At 43.0% G+C, this 18,731-nt stretch overlaps 2 protein-coding genes across 4 annotated transcripts in view; one reads left to right on the forward strand and one right to left on the reverse strand.

Moving 5' to 3' along the window:
• Positions 1-1,612: 1,612 nt before the first annotated feature.
• Positions 1,613-18,544, reverse strand: LOC125763419 (progestin and adipoQ receptor family member 3). Of its 3 annotated transcripts, none has more exons than XM_049426624.1 (6): positions 18,361-18,537; positions 16,589-16,885; positions 6,008-6,502; positions 5,732-5,920; positions 5,240-5,411; positions 1,613-3,127 (listed from the first exon to the last, which is right to left on the reverse strand). In XM_049426624.1, the coding sequence occupies exons 2-6, from the start codon at positions 16,763-16,765 to the stop codon at positions 3,066-3,068; spliced, it is 1,095 nt and encodes a 364-aa protein (XP_049282581.1). In that variant the 5' UTR covers positions 16,766-16,885; positions 18,361-18,537; the 3' UTR covers positions 1,613-3,065. The 3 variants fall into 3 exon arrangements, with proteins under 3 accessions (XP_049282581.1, XP_049282572.1, XP_049282590.1); XM_049426615.1 differs by lacking the exon at positions 1,613-3,127 and adding an exon at positions 4,493-4,676 and having other exon boundaries at positions 18,361-18,544; XM_049426633.1 differs by lacking the exons at positions 1,613-3,127; positions 16,589-16,885; positions 18,361-18,537 and adding exons at positions 4,493-4,676; positions 7,902-8,130.
• The window catches only part of LOC125763302 (protein bunched, class 2/F/G isoform), a 122,175-nt gene continuing 112,237 nt past the window's right edge, over positions 8,794-18,731 (forward strand). The window contains exon 1 of the mRNA XM_049426279.1: positions 8,794-8,843. The gene's annotated coding sequence lies outside the window, so the exon portion shown is untranslated. The remainder of the gene's footprint in view (positions 8,844-18,731) is intronic.

The following is an 18,731-nucleotide window of genomic DNA, read 5'->3' on the forward strand; positions in this document are numbered from 1 at the left end:
TTTTTCTTACGTCTATTTTCTCTCAATGTTACTGAGATGTTTGTAAAACCTTTCCTACTTTGAAAATGTCACACAGGCGCTCGTAAGCTCCTTTCAATTATTGAGCCTCTGTATCATACTTCAACAGTCTAGACAGCGGCTCTTCGCATTGTGCTCTTAAGCGGTAACATAACCTGGTTTTTGCCGTATCGGCAAGTACATTTCCAAGAATTGCCCATACATTTAACCCGTAATCTAAAGGATGAGATAAGGGATAATAATCACTCAAGGGAACTCTTGAACTCTTGAAGGTGATAAGCGTCTGTTTAATACAGATATTTCATTTTCGTATGGTATCAATGATCATGCTTGAATATAGGGGAAGATAGATTAAGATACTCTGCATCATTTTCCAGGAACTCTCCCTTCCTGACATAACCGTAGAAACACTTGTTGGTGTTAGACAACTCATCGTTAAAAAAGCGTGTCCTATAGATGCCCTCCATTTGTACCTTTTCACCCAGTTCTAGCGCAATTTCCATTCAAAAGAAAATCCGTTTAGAACTCCCTATTCACTCCACTCCCCCCGTCTTCTGTCATCTTCATTCTCCTTTCGGGACATTGGGTGTTAAGTAATTTGAGCATTACTCTACCTCTCTCTCTCTCTCTACGTACAGAAATTGAGTGCTCCACTACAAAACCCCAAAAAGTGTTTGTAAGGTAATAGCCATTACATCGCCACTGTTACGTGTCTACGCTCCCGTTCATGGGGACGACTCGAGTGAGTACATTCTGGAGAACTATTGAATGCCGGGGAGTAAGGTTATGGTTCCGGTTCCAATTATCCGCGGCACTGGTTTACCGGTTGGAGGCCAATTTTCCAGGCGTTTCCAGAAATGCTAGCACGTTTTTAGACATGGAGTGTGGAGTTGGTTTCGTTATTTCCACACAGTTTGTCATAGCTTACTTCGAATCGCAGGTGGCAATCGTGGTAAACAGATATCTCTTAGGTATGGTTTGTTGCTTTGATCGCTTTTGCAGGACGAGCGAAATTCTTATGCAACCAAATGCTCTTTTTGAGGTTTCTATCTGATTTTTACTTTCCAGGCCAAGACTTATAGTACTACGAAGATAGTCAGTCCTTCGAGACGGTCTGGATGGGATCCGGCGCTGTTTATCAGAATTCTGATTCTACTACCAGGTTCTCAGAATTCTGAGGTTCTAAATACTCCAATTCCTTGGATTTCAAACAACGTTCAAGACTGGGTTGTCCGGTGTTATTCTAATGACATGACCAACCAGAGTCCGATGAGTCTAATTCTTTTTGTAAGCTGCAGAGACTCCATGCCTCTGAGGCGTGGATGTGAGTACTCGAACCATTTTTAATTCAATGTAGTCCCAATGATCGTCTAGACATGTGTTTTTGAGTATTAAGAGTATCCTCAGACTTAAGAAATGATTTATTTTACCTACGGGGAGACGGTCCGGATGGGATTTGATCGCCAATGCTGCAGTGTAGAACCCGTGCCATTTATCACATACACCACCGGGCTGCCCCTTTTATCTGAAATTGGATAACCTATAAGAGTTTTTCTTGATTTCGGATCAGTCACAAACAAGTCGACTCGGAATGTTTCGGCACAACATTTTTAAACTTTTAATTTCTTCTCTCTAGGGGTTGTTTTGCAGTATAAAAGCTATAACACGCTGTGTACATAGGTTGGACGAACGAGACCAAGAACAGTCCTTGAATTTGGTGTTCACTTAGACACTCACATACACACTCGATCATTCACTTTTCCTCCTACTTCCGAAAATCTTGCTCATAGCCTCACGTGTGTTTATCGCTTTTCGCCTTGGAACCTAACGTCATACTAAGGATAATTGAGCAATCCTGTTCAGCCACTGACTTTGGCATACTTGTGTGCGTGTTGTTTCGTTTTTGTTTCATTCTAAGAACAAAAAAAAGAAGATCGTTTATTTTCTGCATGTACATCTGTGTTGTTCGATGCTCTTAAAGTCTAACCTACTAAAACTCTAAAAATGTACAATTAAACACTATATCCCCCCCTCCCCCCTCTCCCTTGCGAACTGATTTCGAGCAGTCTGCCCTCACACACTTATTTCCACTGTGTGTGTGTTAGTTATTAAATTTCCGTTCCGTTTGGTTTACATGTTTACTGCGTTCATATCACGATGCTGCTTTTATTCTCTTACTCGGTCCTCTCGGTAATACGGTACTCTCGATGGAATGCTGCTTGGGTTTTGCATGCTTAGCCTTTCGCAGAAAGGCAAACGATCCTTCCTTTTTTTTTGCTTATTGTCCTCTGCTCAGTCTCTACGAGTGTGTGCGATAGAATGTTTGCTTCGAAAAAACCTGTCCGTTAAATCTGTACGTAGTCAATATCTTTCGAGCGCCGCGAAACGCAACAAATTACCGATCTATACTCTCTACTGCTTAAATACACATTCCATATCTGTTTTCGCGAGAAACAGAAACAAAACATAAAAACTTAGAAAAACGTTTCTTCAGGCAGCATCCATGGCCGTCCCGCAATCCGTTCCACAACAACCCCTTTTTCATCCTTCCAGTTGTTCCCCCTTGCAGCGGTGCTTCGGTGGGGTTGTAGCAGCTACACGAAGCCCCGGTGAGGTGATGTAACCCGTTTTTTTGGGCTATAGAGGATATAGAGGATCGTTGAAGTTAGTGCAACTGCTCGAATTGCCCGGTCGAACTGCTCGAACTGCTGCCATCCAAGGTTTGCCACCTTGGTGATGGTGGAGAAGCGACAGGATAGCCTCGGTTATCTCTCGGTTGTACTAGATGCGATCACTCTAGCGCCTCCTCTAGAGCAGCCTAGTAGTAAGGTTAAACATATCGGTCTGCGTCTTCTCCACCTGCTGCAATGCTGGAATGCTGGAGACTGGCATATGGCATATCGCCAACTCCTTCAGATATCGCTGCTCACACACACACACGCACCGCAAAGCATCTTCTGTACTGTTTTGGTGTGCGCCTTCACTACACTCTCGCAGTCCGCGAAGCGCATCAAGACACGGCATAATTGATGGCAGGCCACACTCCACTACGCGTACTGGACACCGGCAGAGCATCCATGCGTCATCCGGAACTCTACATACTTCATGCCTACATCGATGCGGCAATGGCGGCAGGTGGTCGATGAGGTGGAATGGGAAGAGGAGTGTGTGTGTGGGTGCGTGTATGTGGGTGGAAGGTTCCGGAGGTAATATAGCGGCGGAAAGAAAATGGTAAAGGAAATAACAAAACGGATGCGTTGTAGTGGCAAACGAATTATTCACAAATTACAGTATGAACAGCTTCACGCGGGACAGGGCAAAAATAGGCAATAGGAAGGGAATGGGAAGTGGAAGCGGGGAGATGGTTTAGGGAGATAGTACGAGGTTATAAGGGGGGTTTTTTGTTCCGCAAAGCTCACCCATATTATTCCCATTTCCGCTGTTCCCGTTTATCCCCGTTAGGAGGCTTTTACATGCGCTTTTTTTGGTATGGTTAGTAAAAACACAGTACGGCTAATGTACATATGGTTGGGGGGTTGGTTTTCTGGTTTTAATTATTTTTTTAAAATTTATTAAAAAAAGATTAATTAAATCCTGACATGCAAATGAATGTGATGCAATGACTTGTGTCTCGAAGATGGATCATGTGACGATCGCTTGCGTTAAAATAAAAGGGAACCAAAAACAAGTCTAGAGGAAACCAGAGAAAATAGACATTTTTAACCGAATCTAAGCATAAATTCTGTTTCCTATATTCTGTACCAGATAATTATTATCTATTTTTGAAGCGCCTGAAAGTATGCAATAGCTAACTTTATGTTCTCTCTTAATGAATCACAACTAATGCAGTAGAGTTTGTAAAACTGTTGTTGTTGATCGAACGGCAGATGTAGATTCCGTTCGTTTTATTTCCATCGACGCTCTGTCGGTGTCAGGAATAATAAAATTTATCACGCTTACTTGTTTGTATCTCAACCCGATGAAGATTTCAACGAAGGAAAAGAGATGTAGATATCAAAAAGAGCTCCTAATGACCTATGATTGCATAACTTTAGGCGCTATGAATTTACAATACAATCCTGGAGATTGTAAGCGGCCGAAGTTATAATGCCACCTTTATTTCGAACTTTAATTCGACCAAAAACCAAACCACATCCTTAAAAAAAAACAAAACAGTAAGAAAAAAATAAAACAAAGTAGATAAATAAAGCTAGCGCAAAATAAGAGAAACATTTTTACATAGGAAAGTACAGAGCCTACATCCTCCTTGTTCTGTTAATAAGGAAACAGTTACGAAGAACAGCGGAAAATTAGATTAAAAAAGGCAATCTTTGGAACGGTACGGATCCCGAGCATGGCCAGTACAACGTAATGCTTTCCTTTTGCCCAAGTGTTTGGGGTTCTGGGGTTTTTGGTGGAAGAAGGATTGTGGGGTACTTGGGTTTGCGGATTTATTTTTTTTATGTGTAATAGGAAAAACTGGACAAGCCATTCCGATCGGTAGTTCTACAGACAAATGAATCTGACACGTTTCAATTCATTCACTCAGCTGCTGAGATCCAGCGTTCCTTAGTGCCCATCGCTAACGGTGAGTGCGTAACATTTGGCTCTATCATTAACGCAACCATTGTCGATGAGGAAGTTAGCAAAATCAAGACCTGTTGAAAATGTACGGGGGTAGGGTGATGGAAGGAGATTGTTCTGATTTGTTTCGTTTTTCTTTTGTTGCTTAAACACGAACGCATTTACCATCTACGAGAACTAGTTGCCATATGCGCAAGTACACAATACATTACGGAGGAAGGTTTACTTATTGTTGAGGCTGGTGAGGAGGTGTTAGAATCTGAACATTACTTTGAAGGACAGGGAACATGATAATCCATCACAAATGTTAGAAGTCCAAAACGGGCAATGTCAAAATATCTCTTCTTCACAACGAAAGTGAAACATAATTTCTTAATGTAATATTTTAATCAAGCAAAAGCCATACTTTACGAGATGAAGGCAAACGAACAAAACAAATTAAATTAAACATTAATCGCCAGAAAGGATTTTCCAAATGGATGAGCTGGATGTTATATATGATTAATTTCGTCCTTTTACGTAACGCTACGTAACGCCGTAACGCTGTGTTGTGATGGGTTATTATTGGTTGGGTTGAGAAAACACACTAGCACACACACACACGCACACCGAAACAGAACAAAAAACAATGACTTACCGCTGTTGTGCCAATAGCATAATGCCGCTAGGACGATTAAATGCCACAAGTTGTGCGAATGTCCAATGCAGTCAAACCAACCGATGCACCAACGTTCCGGTATTTTGGCAACGTATATCAAAAAAGCGAAGCCGGACAGTGCGTACATTACGGCAACGCGTGGGATAAAGATCTGAAAACAAATGTAGAAGAAAGATTTCAATTTCACGCGTCCAATGTACATCTGATTGCATAATGTTAGGCGCTAACGGTAGGATGAGTGACGTTTACAATAAAGTGTGCCAATGTGACACTCAACTGCAGTAGTTTAGTAACATGACATTGACTCCGCATTGACGGTATGTCTGCACGAACTCAGGTGTCTGTTAGAGCCACTAGCTCAAGGTACGAATTTAAGGTACGCGAATTTACTATGCAACGGTCAAGCAATGCACGTGACTGCGGAACGGGCACGTATTGCCTCACATCGCCGAATATTGAATTCACACTCACCTTCACCATCGTACTCTCGGTACCACCCATAACGAAGTACCAGTGCAGCGTGGGTACGACACCGTACGCGGCCCATGCAACAAAGGCCAACATTTTCACGTTCGAGTGCACGTTCAGCTGTGGGATCTGCAGGGCCATGGCCGCGGCAAAGATGACCCCGATCGTAATCATGTAGAAGTCGCGCAAAGGCTAACAGATGGGAAGAGACGAAGGAAACAAACAAAAAAAATCAAGGTAAAGATAACTGCTACCGATTTGGGTGACATAATAGTATACCTGATTGCACCAGAATGCGTAGTAGATACCGCTCATGAAGATAGCCAACAGCGACAGCGCGATGCCGAACAGATCGAACGCGAGCAGCCGATCGTAACTGTCCGCCGAGTGACACGAGAATGTGTGATATATCGACGAGAAGATCATACAGAGCTGAAAGCTGAGCAGCAGCATCCCGACGATCACCTTATCGACTGTAGTGGCCTGTATCTGTAGCATGGCGGTATCATAGTACGCAAGGATAAGGAACACGCACAGCCCGAGTATGTGACTCCAGATGTTAACCGTCTCGTTCGTCCACCAGAACATACTTTCCAGACAGAGGCGTGCGGACAGATACGTACGGTACCCGGTGCGTATGAACGGATTGAACCGCAAATGTTCCGGTGCCTCATCGTAGGCGACTACTTTCTCGCGCCATCCCGCCGGTGTGAGTTCCGAGGATGAACCGTGTTTTTCTGTAGCATCCTCTAAAATAGGCGGGTTGGCAATGCCCTACAATAAAAACAAGGAGAAGTAGACCGGTTGCTATTAGTATTCTGCTGTATCGGTTAATATAAGCAGTTACGTTCCGATCCTCAAACGAAAAAGAACCGATAAGGAACAAAAAGAGAACACAAAGGAACAAAAAGAGGACAACAAGAGAACAAAAAGAGAACAAAAAGAGAACAAAAAAGGGACAAAAAGAGATTGAAAAGAGAAGGAAAAGAACGAAAAGGAATGAAAGAAACAAACAAGAACGAAGAACAACAAAAAGGAATAAAATGTAATAAAAAAAAACATGAAAAGATAAAAAAGGAAAGAAAAGAGAAACAAAAATGAATGAAAAAGAGATGAAAAGGAGCGAAAGGGAAGGAAAAGCAACGTTTCACTTTTATTTAAACAATAAAAAAAAGCAATTTTGTTGCGGATTTTTTTTTCTTCTTTTCCTCATCACTAATTCACATGTCATTGCACCCGAACGATGTAAACAAAAGGTGGGCCCCCGGCCCTACCGTTAAGAACTTATAACGAAATTATTCATTCCGGTTTTGCTGAATCACCAGTACGGGGAGCTTTGTTCGTGGTGTTCTTGCCACCTTTTTAGAGCTGGAAGGTGTCGTCGTCCAGCACTTCCCGGTCCCGAACGGGGCAGAAATTTACCGATCCACTTTGCGACGGCGTCGCTACGCGGAAGCATTACAGTTTTGCTTATGGAAGCAGGTTCGAAAGAGGTTTTTTTCCCCCCATTAGGAGCCGTTGCTGATGTTAAATTGTGAAGTTATTTACATCCTTATTTCTTTAGTGCGTTCTCACCAAACCAACTTGCTGTGTTTGGGGGAGTGAGTTGTCTTTTTCACTTACGGCGCGGGTTTTTGTTTTGTTGTTGATATTTTTCATTCTCAAACCCATATATCGCAAGCTTAAACATACAGGTAAACAGATATAATAAAAGCATGAACTGCTTCAACATATAGCAACATCAAGAACACTTCCATGGGACTGCTATGCGACTTCCTTCTGTTGCTAATGCGAATGGTTACGTTACGCTGATCGTTACAATCTGCACAAGTGTAACTAGCACTGATCGGATGATGTCGTACGTAGATTTGTGCATGTGAAGCAAATCTCTATACGAGATGAGTTTGTTTTTTTTTTGGTTGATGGTTGTTGGTTAGCCATTTTGTTGGTTGGATTTGCTTTCATCCTCTGCGGCAACTATGGTAGAACAAGACACAGCAAACGTAATGGCGAAATTTGGAAGCCATATTGATTGTATTTTGCATACATCGCATGAGATATTCATACGTAACGCCGTAACGCCGTAACGCCGTCTAGCACGATCTCACACACTAACGCATCAGTAATGAACCATCCCGATAAAAGGATGTGACCAGAAGTGCACGAAACTTACACGAAAGAACTTCTCCATTGATGGCATCGAATCGGCGAATTAAAGCAATTTTTTCACATCCACAAAAAAACGCACTCACACACACACTTCGTGTCTAACGATTGTTTGGCAAAGCCAACCCAAAAACAAGTGGAAGGCTTCTGGAAAGGTAAAACCGCAGCTTCTGGTGCGCAGCGTACAGCAGCAACTAAACCAGCGGTGTGAACCGTACCGTATACCTCAGCAGACTTGACGTTGCCTGACCAACATGCCAACAGTAAATGGCTGAGAAATGGTGTTGAAAACAGCCCACCGCAAACCAAAAAACGTGAACGCATGCAAACAGCAAACACGAAAAGGAGAGAGGGTAACGCAGAGTAACGCAAAATCTAGACCCGGGAGTGGGGAAAGATGGTTGGCAAGCTTAGGAAGGAAGGGATCGAACCCTGGTCGGTGAGACACTTTACCCGGGGGGTCGTCTGATACGGTCTCGATCGGATGATAAAACTTCTCAATTTTTTTTGTTTGGGCAAATGCCATGCAAACAGGTGGAAAAGCATATTTTTCCTTATTTGTTTTTGTTAAAATTAAACTGTGCGTAATTCTTCAAGTTTTCTATCTTCACTTATCGTAGTAAGTTGGTTGTTTTGGGCGCGAAACAATTCCTGGTAATTCTTAAACCAGTTTGAAAGTAAAGTTGTACGAACAGTGGCGCACAGATACTGTAAAGAAATAAAACAATAAAACGTGTTTCTTGTACGCAATATAGTTTTTTTAGGTTTCCAACTTTGTGTTTTCTGTTTACTTCCTGCTAGCTGTGTCACCATGTTTTATGTTTTTTTTTGGTTTAAACGTCTTAACATTAATCAAACCCATTCTTAACGTCTTCTTGCAGTAACGCACAAGAGTAACCACCTGCGTAACGCCCAACGAACGCGTCCCATCGCGCCAGTATTAGCACAGGTAAGCGAATGCTTGATTGCGTATCACAAACCATCGATTACGACACGCACCAATACCGTGTACCGTGCGCCCTACACGAAGAAAGGCGACGAATGATCAGACGCGGCAAGGTCACGCTCACTTTCAACGACTTGCTGGCTGGCTTCTCGGATGACGCGGAAACGGCCACACCACGCTTTCCAAAAACCGGGTGAAGGCCAATGAATTTTTACCGAAATCAGTTTCAGGTCAAACTGTAACGCATAACCAATTGCAAAGGGGAGGAGAGCGGGGGAGGGAGGAGGGGGGGGGGGGTGTGCTTGCGGAGGATCGTAACCATATTTGCGATACTACGATGGTTGTTGGGGGGGGATTGTTTTACTACTTTTTGCACCATTTCATCATTTCATCTAATGAAATGTGTATAGATTTTTGTTTTTCATTTTATACCTCCTATAACGCACCTTTTTGTCTTGTACTAAAGTTGTAGTAACTTTGGGTTTCTTTTAAATAATTTTTATTTCTTGAAAACCCCCTACTAAGTACGGACAGGGATCTGTCGTGTTTTGGTCATTTAAATCAAATAGCCAGAAATAAAAAATTGGAACTTATATTTTGAGGATCTTGAGGATAACTTTTAGTGATCTTGGTCTATCTTGTCCAATAGTTAGACGACCTCGAGTTCTAAATTTGTCGGCCGAGATAAGAACTGAACGTGAATAAGAAATGTTATATTTACTATTTACTGTACTCAAACAAAATTGGAATAGTTTGAGCATGGGACGCATTAGACCACAACACACCAAGGTTAATAGAAGAAACAAAATTCCTGCTCAGAATTCGTTCTGGTCCAGAAACTACTAGAAGTAAGTCCTCCAGTAGTAACTTATCCTAGCTCCGCTGGAGTGATACAATACTACTCTCTACAGTCATTTGTCATCATCAGTGTAGAGCCACGCCTCCTATGTACTTGGCCTTGATGAGGTCGTTGACTAACCTCGGCTATCGTTGATTATAGCAGACCCTCGAAGGACTTGCTTGATCTCCGATTAAGAATTTCATCACTTTATGATAGGGTCCATGTCTCAGTAAGGTAGAAGTGAACCGGTTCTCCTAACAAGTTCAATAACCTCTATTAGGAGGTTATGTCACACCAGCTCGGGTTGAAGTCTTAATGCTCGATCTCTACACAGATTTAACCATATCTGTTCAGATCTTCAGAATAATATGTAAGAAATAGCTTATTCTTGTTGAGATAAAATGAAGGCTCCAACACTATATCATAATTCCTGGGTATTCCAACGAACCTCTCCATGTCTAAGTTCTCCAATGCTATTTACCCTTTCCTGCTTGCAGTTGTGAATTCTCAACTACACTAGCCCAGGGATAAATAATACTTTTGCTGTGTGTGCTAACTGTGTTTTGACGTCAGCACTCGGAACCGGTCTTGAACGGAAGAAAGGAGAACCTTCTCGTAGATAGGGTAGTACTTCTCCATACGTCAAACTACTACAAAACATCACTTCACAATCATTGGCGGAAGAATGGCAATCTGCAAAAAACAGCTCACACATATTTAATGGTGGTAAACGGTAACACAACATCACAATAAACCTCCCCCCCCCCAGGGTGCATTTGCCGTATGTGCTAAGACGTCCGCCTTCTGGCCTATTGGTTCGTGGCGCTTTAAAAGCGCTCTGGTAGCTCCCCTTAGCCATCTATTGCATCCATCGAGCCTACCAAATATACTTCGGTTTTTCTCTTCCCCTCCCCTCTCAGAAATCGCCTCCGGCACGTGCAGAAGGTAGATGAAGGTGGTGGTGATACGGACAAGCGGTGCAGACGATTGTGTTGTGCGGTGCGCCACAAACCATTTCCATGGCGCTAATTGCAAAAAGAAGAAAAAAAAAATCTCCAACCGTTCATTTATGCTTTCGGTGTGGCAATCGATAATACAGCTTCAGGTGGGCCAAATAGCCTTTCTTTGTGCGGTGCCTGGCACTGCTGCCAGCAGTTGTGTTGTCTTTTCCATTCACATTTGTTGCTCTTAGACATTCGTGGAGATACTTTTGCACTCCGGACTCTTGGTGGGAGGGGAAGCTACTTGATGAGAAATGTCGTCATAGTTGGGTGTGTTTTTCTTCACCTTTTTTACCATTATTTCCCAGTTCATTCAGTCGGTTTCTCGCTGTCACACATCAGATGGTGATGGTAGTAGGGGTTTTTGCACAAGATCAGCTCTGAGATCTTCTGGTGAGCGCCGAAAGCGCGAACGATTTTTCGAGTACAAGCGAGAGTAAAATGTACAAAATACTTTTACTCACAATAACGTCGGCGATCTTTGGAAAGGGAAGCTTTTTTTTTTTTGCTGGGTACGTTTTGTTGTTTATCTTCGCCTCTTCGATTGCGTAACAACGAGCAACCCACACTCATACGCGCGCGCGCGCGCAAGCAGATGAGACACTTTGTTGTTTTTTTTTGGTTTTGGGGGGCTCGACCGACTCGACGTCCTATGAGTATCTCGCTGTGTCACAACAGGGCACGCAATCTATTTGCACCTAACTTTTTAGTCCGGGCCTAAAGACCCCCTCCCCGATTATCTCACATACTGAATGACACAGATGCATTTTAACCTACCCCCCCCTCCCCCTCCCTCACCTTACATGGTTAGTAAAAGATGCCCAGGGGGGGGGGGGGGGTAGGGAATGTTTTGCGACAGTAAAAAGAAAAAAGAATTCCGATCCCCTTTCTCGTTCGAAAGCAATCTTTGATCTGACGATGCTCTTGTCATGAGATTTGAGAGAGTGGGAGGGGGGGAGGGGAGGAGGAGGGAGAGAGGAGGTTTGTAGTAAATCGTACGGAAATTGGGTCACAGATGGTGATGTCGTACGCACGCCAAAGTAGGCCAGATGAAAAGGTTGGTGATTCGCAAAATTGTTTTGTCTGCTCTCTTTTTGTTGTTGCTCATTTTGTTTCACTTCCCAAATATGCGCATACATCTTGCCTTCTTAGCATCAAAAACGAAGTACAAAGGTCAACAACCAATTTTATGCTCACTCCTAAGGCGTGATGTTTGTGTGAGGAAGGAATACTTTCGTCAGAATCGCATGAATCGCAATTCATTTTCTGCAACCTACAACCTACAGCAACATGTTGGGGCTCTGCTTGGAAAAAAGGAGCAAAAAGCGTCCATTTTTTATTTTTTTTAGGTGCGATTGGGACACCACACACACACATAGGCAGAAGTGTGTGTGTTGCGGATCGCTGATCAACGATTTCGGTATTTCCGCCATTTCGCCGGCAGTTTTGATTGAGAAAACATTTTTCTTTTTCCAAGGGGGGTAGGAGGGTGGGGGGGGGGGAGGGTTTGGAGGGCGACCCCACCAGGAGTGTATGCGTGTATGCAGGTATATCGCGTGCCGCACCACTGCCATCACGCAACTTTTTCCAACAAGCGATCCACAACCGATAAATCCGACCTTGATGATGATGATGATTGCGATTGTGACGTACACAGCGACGTGGTCTTTCAACCGTAGGTTTTGTGTTATTGTTTACGGGATAAACACACTTCGGCAATATCCTTCCTGTGCAGCAGCAATCTTTTTTCTCCTGCGCTTCGCCTAAAAGTTCAACTCAAGAACTCAAGAAGTTTGAGAAATTCGTTCAACTACTGACTAGGGGACTAGGCTGACTAGGGGAACTTTGCACCTTGTACTAATGTACAAACATGATGGCAAAAATCCCAAAAAACACTCATTCCAGTTCGTTTCATAATCGTCGATTTAATTATGCAACCGCAAAACATTGAAACCGACACAAGAAATGGTGACCCCATTCAGGAAAACCTGAAGAAGGAAGCTACGGTGGGAACGCGTACCGGTTTTTTTTCGTTCAATACCACCCCAAAAATCGTCACGATCTGTCACAGCACAACAGGGATGGATAAGGGAACATAAAACGCACGATTGCTGTGTGACCCACTTGTTTCTTCATTTGCATCGCGTTGATCGTAGCGTCCCAGTTTACAAAGGTTTTGAGCAGAAAATACAGATTGCTTCAACGTAGAACATTTACTTGTAAAAAGGGAGCTAGATGAGATGTCTTTCGAGATATTAGAGTAATTAGTTACTTGAAATAAATTGTCTTAAATGTTGGAAAATGCAAAATTATCACTCAGCGATTTTTTTCTCATATAAATCCAAAACAAGAAGTGCGTTACTTCGTGGGTTACTTGCCACTTGATGTAGCCTCGATTCTTCATCGATACAGCCAAACAAATAAAGCACACCGTGCGCTTGGTTTAACCTCAAACTTTGTACGTCAGTCAACACAAAAACGAACGACATGTCCAATTAGCAAACGTTAGCTCTTTAAACTGGGGTGTAAAATTATCTTGAACCAAAGAAAAATGGGCGACAACAAAGTGCAACTCCCAGCATAACATGTTTTCGTTATGAAAATGAAGCGTTCCCAATAGATTGTTTAACATATCAGCGAAAACATTCTGTTCTCTTGTGCGACTTAAATAATTCAAGAAACCACACACACACACACACACACACGTATGAAAAAATGGTTAACAAAGTTGGCATTAAATTCTTATTTAATTCATTGGAATACATTAAGCTCCTCCATATATTGAGCACTTTACCACTCCAACTGGTGAAGCGAATTTGCAAAGTGACTGTGTCTGTCAGTCTGAGTAAAAATGCAACGTCATCCAGACACGTTGCTTTAATGAGGTGTTCCAGAAAGCAGGGAAAGTATAATGGACAGGTAAACAGAAACTGGAAATCCCGTAACTCCGTAGAAGACATTAATTGTGAGATTGGGTAGGAGCGGAATGTCGTCTACCACAACTTCTTTATCCTTGAGGAGTGGAGTCTGAAAACACTTTTACGGATCAAGATTTAAGGCTTACCAATCGTAACCTAAAGAGTATCATCTATTGCTGCAATAGATACTTCTCCAGTGACCTACCATACAGTATCTCCAATGTTTCTCCAATTATGACTATGGTCTATAGCAGGGATCTCCAAACTACGGCCCTCCCGAGACATCCCGAGATTGGCCCTCAGCTGTGGCTATTCCACTCAAACCGGTTCGCCATAGTTATGGGTAAATCTTCAATTTTCCCGGAGTTGCATTATTCCGATTCCGAGACATTCTGGAGTTAAGTCCGGAGTATCTCCAGCATTAGTAACGACCAGGGGGTGTGGAGAGGAGTATCTCCGGAGTAACTCCGGCATTAGTAAGGACCTACGAGTTATCTCAGGATATTTCCCGGAGTTGAATCTGGTTTCTATGCTTCGGAGTCGAAGTAGATTCAAGAATCCAATCCGGAGTTCCCACCACTAATAGTCTATGTCTCAGTATGTACAGTACAGTTAGTAAATTGTTCTAAATTGTTCTAAAAACGATCACCACGACAACAGGTAATCAATTCCAAATACAAATTACCTTAAACGAACCATCAATTTCCAGGTTTATATTAACCTTGGTGGTTTCGTTGACGAGGACAATCAGTTTTGTTTTGCTGTAATCAAAGCTCGATCGGAGTACAAAATAGTTACGCTACACGTACAAAAATCGAAATCGATACCGGATATAGACAGTTGACTGTGAAGTGACACGTGAATCATGGAACACCAAACCACAGGGCTTTGCCCCAGCTGCGGGAAGGAAATTAAGCGGCACGTGCCCCACACACTTGGATGCCAAAAGAAATGGAGAGAAATTATTTCCACGCTTCCTTCCCTTGCGCCCCCTCCAATTCTTGCGCTGCGTTGCGTGCTGATCGCTACCATGAGTGTACTTGAGATGGTGTATATAGGAGGGGTGGCAGCGCCGTCCATCTTGTTTTCTTGTGCGCAAATCGGTAAGCACAAGGCATGTGGATTGTGGCAGATTTTCGCAACACGTGAGCGAGCGCACGTTTTGCCTTCGAAGAAGAAGAAGCTCCAGGCAGGCAAGGTTTCCATTAGCTTTCGCGGGAAGACGAGAGAAATCGCAACAACACAAAACCCGTCCCGAATTCATCTTCCTACTTGCTGGGGTAGAGGTTTTGTGACTCGTTCTGCACGATGGTGCTGAAATCCATGCCGTGGAATGCTATTTTAACGAATAATTTCTCCGCCCTTAAACACGGTGGAGTGGTGGTGGGGAGTTGGAGGCATGTGCAATCAGTTCCATAATACACATGGAGGGCATGTGTGTCTTTTAAAGTAAGGTAACACACATTGCACATTAAGCATTTATACACACAAAGTAAGTTTAACATCCTGCAGTATTAGTTACTGTTTTGCAACCAAAACCTACAACCAACATTGTTCCAGCAGTCGAGAAGTTGGAAGAGTTGTGCGGTACCCCAACCCGATAATGCCGAACCAATTGATGCCAATCAACATGGCGCATCGGTCAGTAAATTATTCAACAATGGACGTTAAAAGGAGGCACACGTTAGACACCCTTGCTCGCAGTGTCTTCGTTTGATTGAGTATGTCGCCCTGTTAAGGCGTTTACGCTGCGAAGTACGCGTCTTCAGCGTCGAGTTCACATACAATATAAATCTCAGGGATCCGCAACGTTCCGCACTTCCTTGCCTTAATACATCGTTCATTTTTCAATCAAATAAAATCTCTTTCTTCGGCTTCCAATGTATAGGTTTCTATTGTTTTTGATCTGATTTGTTGACTACATTGGAAATTTGAGAGAATCTGATTCAGATACATAAATCTGAATGAAATTTGTAACCTAATGAATGACTTTAAAGCTCAATTACTTCACAAAGCTATCGCAAGATGTGTTGCTAGTGAATGGAAAATATACGACTTTTTTATCTCCAGAGAATCATTGATTTTCAGATACTCATGAAACTTGGGAGATTCAGGAGTCTTCAGATAATCATTAATCTTTTTGGAGTCAGACTTCCTCTGACGAAAATGAATGAATTCTTTATCTCCAGAGATTATGAAACTTCAGATATTCAGGAGTCTTCAAATAATCATTCATCTTTTTTGGAGACGGACTACCACTGGAGTTCTCTTAGGTTACTTCGGGTCCCAGACTGATCGATTAGATCAGTTAGATACCAAAGCACAGCCTAGCCAACATATGCTAAGCGTAGAGGATATTCGATTCACGATCCTCGGTAAATGAGTAGACGAAACAAAATCCAGGAGATTTTCCAAAATCCTGGAGAAGCAAGAGTGTAGAAGATTTAGTATAGAGGATGCTCAGAAATATGAATAATATCCACCAGAATCCCATAGTAAGACAAACAAGAGTCCATCCAAATACAGTAAATTTCTTGGTGACAGGAGATATAGGAATAGGTGTCAGGAGATATTCGATATTAGTCAAGAATACAATTTTACAGACACAGAGATCTTTGGTAAGAGTTTTACATAATGAATCTTAATCCGTTTGTTACTAAATTTTAAATTCCTTGGAACTCAGTCATCAGTTCCAGAACACAACTCCTCAGGGGAAGTAAAATATCTCCAATAAATCGCAAAATGGATTAAAATGTACCTTCTCCAGAAACTTTGCGGTAATATTAGATGTCAACAAAATCGCTTCCGTTTCCAAAAATTTCGCCTCTTTCAATCTCGGCACATCACGCGACACTATGCAACTGCGCCACTTAAAAACGTGATCTGCAATTACTTCCCATCAGCAAACAACCACATCACGTTCGTTAGGCCGAGTCTAATTCAATCAAGTTGTGTAGAGTGTGTCCGATGGTCTTATGAGGCGCTTACCTTCTGCGGGTGCCGATGATAGAGCCCATGATCGTCCAGTGGCTGTACGAAGGAGGAGGACACAACAGTTGACCGCAGCAGGCCACACTTCATGCTGCCCGGTCCATCACCATCCGCCCGGTAGCTACCGGACGGTGGTAATAGTTCCGCCTTCAGCAGCTCGTTCCACTCGTTCATGCTGCTGATGCCAAGCTGAAGTTGATCGCGCGCAGGTTTGATTGACGGGTGGGACAGACTGCGGCAGGCGGACCGTTTTGTGCACTGTGTGGAGGCGCACTTTACCGGTGTCGTGTATACCTGCAAAAACAAAAAAAAAACGCAATATGAAAGGACGTTAAGAGGGCACGACGTCTACTAAACTAAGAGAAATAGCAAACAGAAGGACTTTCTCCGGCTGGAGAGGCGCCTTCTGCATCTCTTACGAAACAGATCCTCGATGGGGAAATGGGGAGTCCTGCCGGATGACAGCTTTCACTTTCCTGCACTGTGGTCAGTCAACTTCGATCGAGGGTCTCTCGCAGCCGCAGAAGAGAAAGCTTCGATAACCCTTCAGCCTCTGCCCTTCTATTTGTCAAGAAGGGCTTTTTTTGTGAAAAAATGCGAGGTTTGTAGAGTACACAAACCAAACCCAAGGTGAAGACATGAGGTGGGGTTTCTACCATTTTAATTGCCGGTGTTTGTACTGGCGATGCTTTCACCCACCGTATTAAGAAGGAAGTGTACAAAAAGGTGTTGAAAAACGGAAATCTCCTGCCATTTTGCTTGGAAATTTGCTTCCGCCTTCAATAGCCGGGCGACCAAAGTAAGAAAAAGGTGCGCATTGTTTGGTGCAATTGAAAACTGCATAATTATCGCGCACTGTTGAGTTGTGGAGAGGAGGGAGTATGGAGTGACGTTACATTAGCGCACGTTACGCTGATCACTGTTGTTGGATGCTGGTCATCTCATCTTTGATTTCGCACCATTGGCGGAAAGACATCGCGTGCAACCCGTACAAACATGTGCCCCTCCTGCCTGCGATAAGCAAACCGACACGGTTTTCGCAAAAAACCGAAACATCCTTATCACGATGGATGGATCAGCAAAATTCAAAACGTATCGGGATGATACTTATCAGCTGTTAGTTACTGGCTTACTGGGGCGTTATGCGGAAGGCATCGCTTTCGGTAGGTAGGTAAAGGGGTAGAAGTAGTGACGATTCGCTCAACCCTCGCAGAAGCAAAAAATGTTGGAAAACATTTCTTTAACGTCTGGAACTCTGGCATTCGAATTTATTGGAGTTTTGTTTTCAAAATTCTAACTAACCCTTTCGGAGTTGTATCTATTTTTCTATGCTGCTATAGCATGAAGTCTATGTTGTCCTGTGTACTTGAAACCTGCTTTTACATTCCTCTCGTATATTGGTGTGATGTTTCTCTCTTGGTATGAGAAATTCTCCGCTACGAAAAACCCAAAGCTCTCAACCGGCAATGTTTATCCGCATTGCATACGGTGATGTTTTTTTTGAGGTGTCTGTATTTATTCGATTAGAATAATAACAACATCAGTTCGAAATATCTATCACTATTTTGGGATGATTTAAAAAGAAAACTTTGCCTGTTTATGTTACCCGGAACGGATGAATTATTTCACATCTTAGAGAAGTAAATTATGCGATTCCGTTCCACTAATAAACTCCACAAACCGGGATTAACCATTTTTTGTAACCCAAAATTTAATTGTGCGTTGAATTTGCTGATATTTCGATTTCCACACACTTTCGCTTAACTCACCTAGGACGCGTTTGGGACTCGGTCAAACTCCCGGACGGGATCGGACACGCACGAAAGAGAGAGAGAGAGAGAGATCACAAACTTTAACCGACGACGTTTACGGCAGCATCAGCGTACGGCACCGCACTGCTTCACACGACACTATAACGTAAAGTGTTGCCGATGATGCCTCGGAACCAGTCCCCGGCACTGTTTCGTTGAGCGATGCACCAAAATCATACCCGCTCGCGCTCCTACCTTTAGAAACGGAGGTTGAACGAATTACAGTAGCTCCTAAAATAATCGCAAACGGCGGTGAAAATGAAGTAGAAAACTCTGGAAAAATTGTGTCCACCATTACATAAATATTCATCTATTCACTCTAATTTTAA

The sequence above is a fragment of the Anopheles funestus genome, chromosome X (genome assembly GCF_943734845.2).
Source record: "Anopheles funestus chromosome X, idAnoFuneDA-416_04, whole genome shotgun sequence".
NCBI lineage: Eukaryota > Metazoa > Arthropoda > Insecta > Diptera > Culicidae > Anopheles > Anopheles funestus.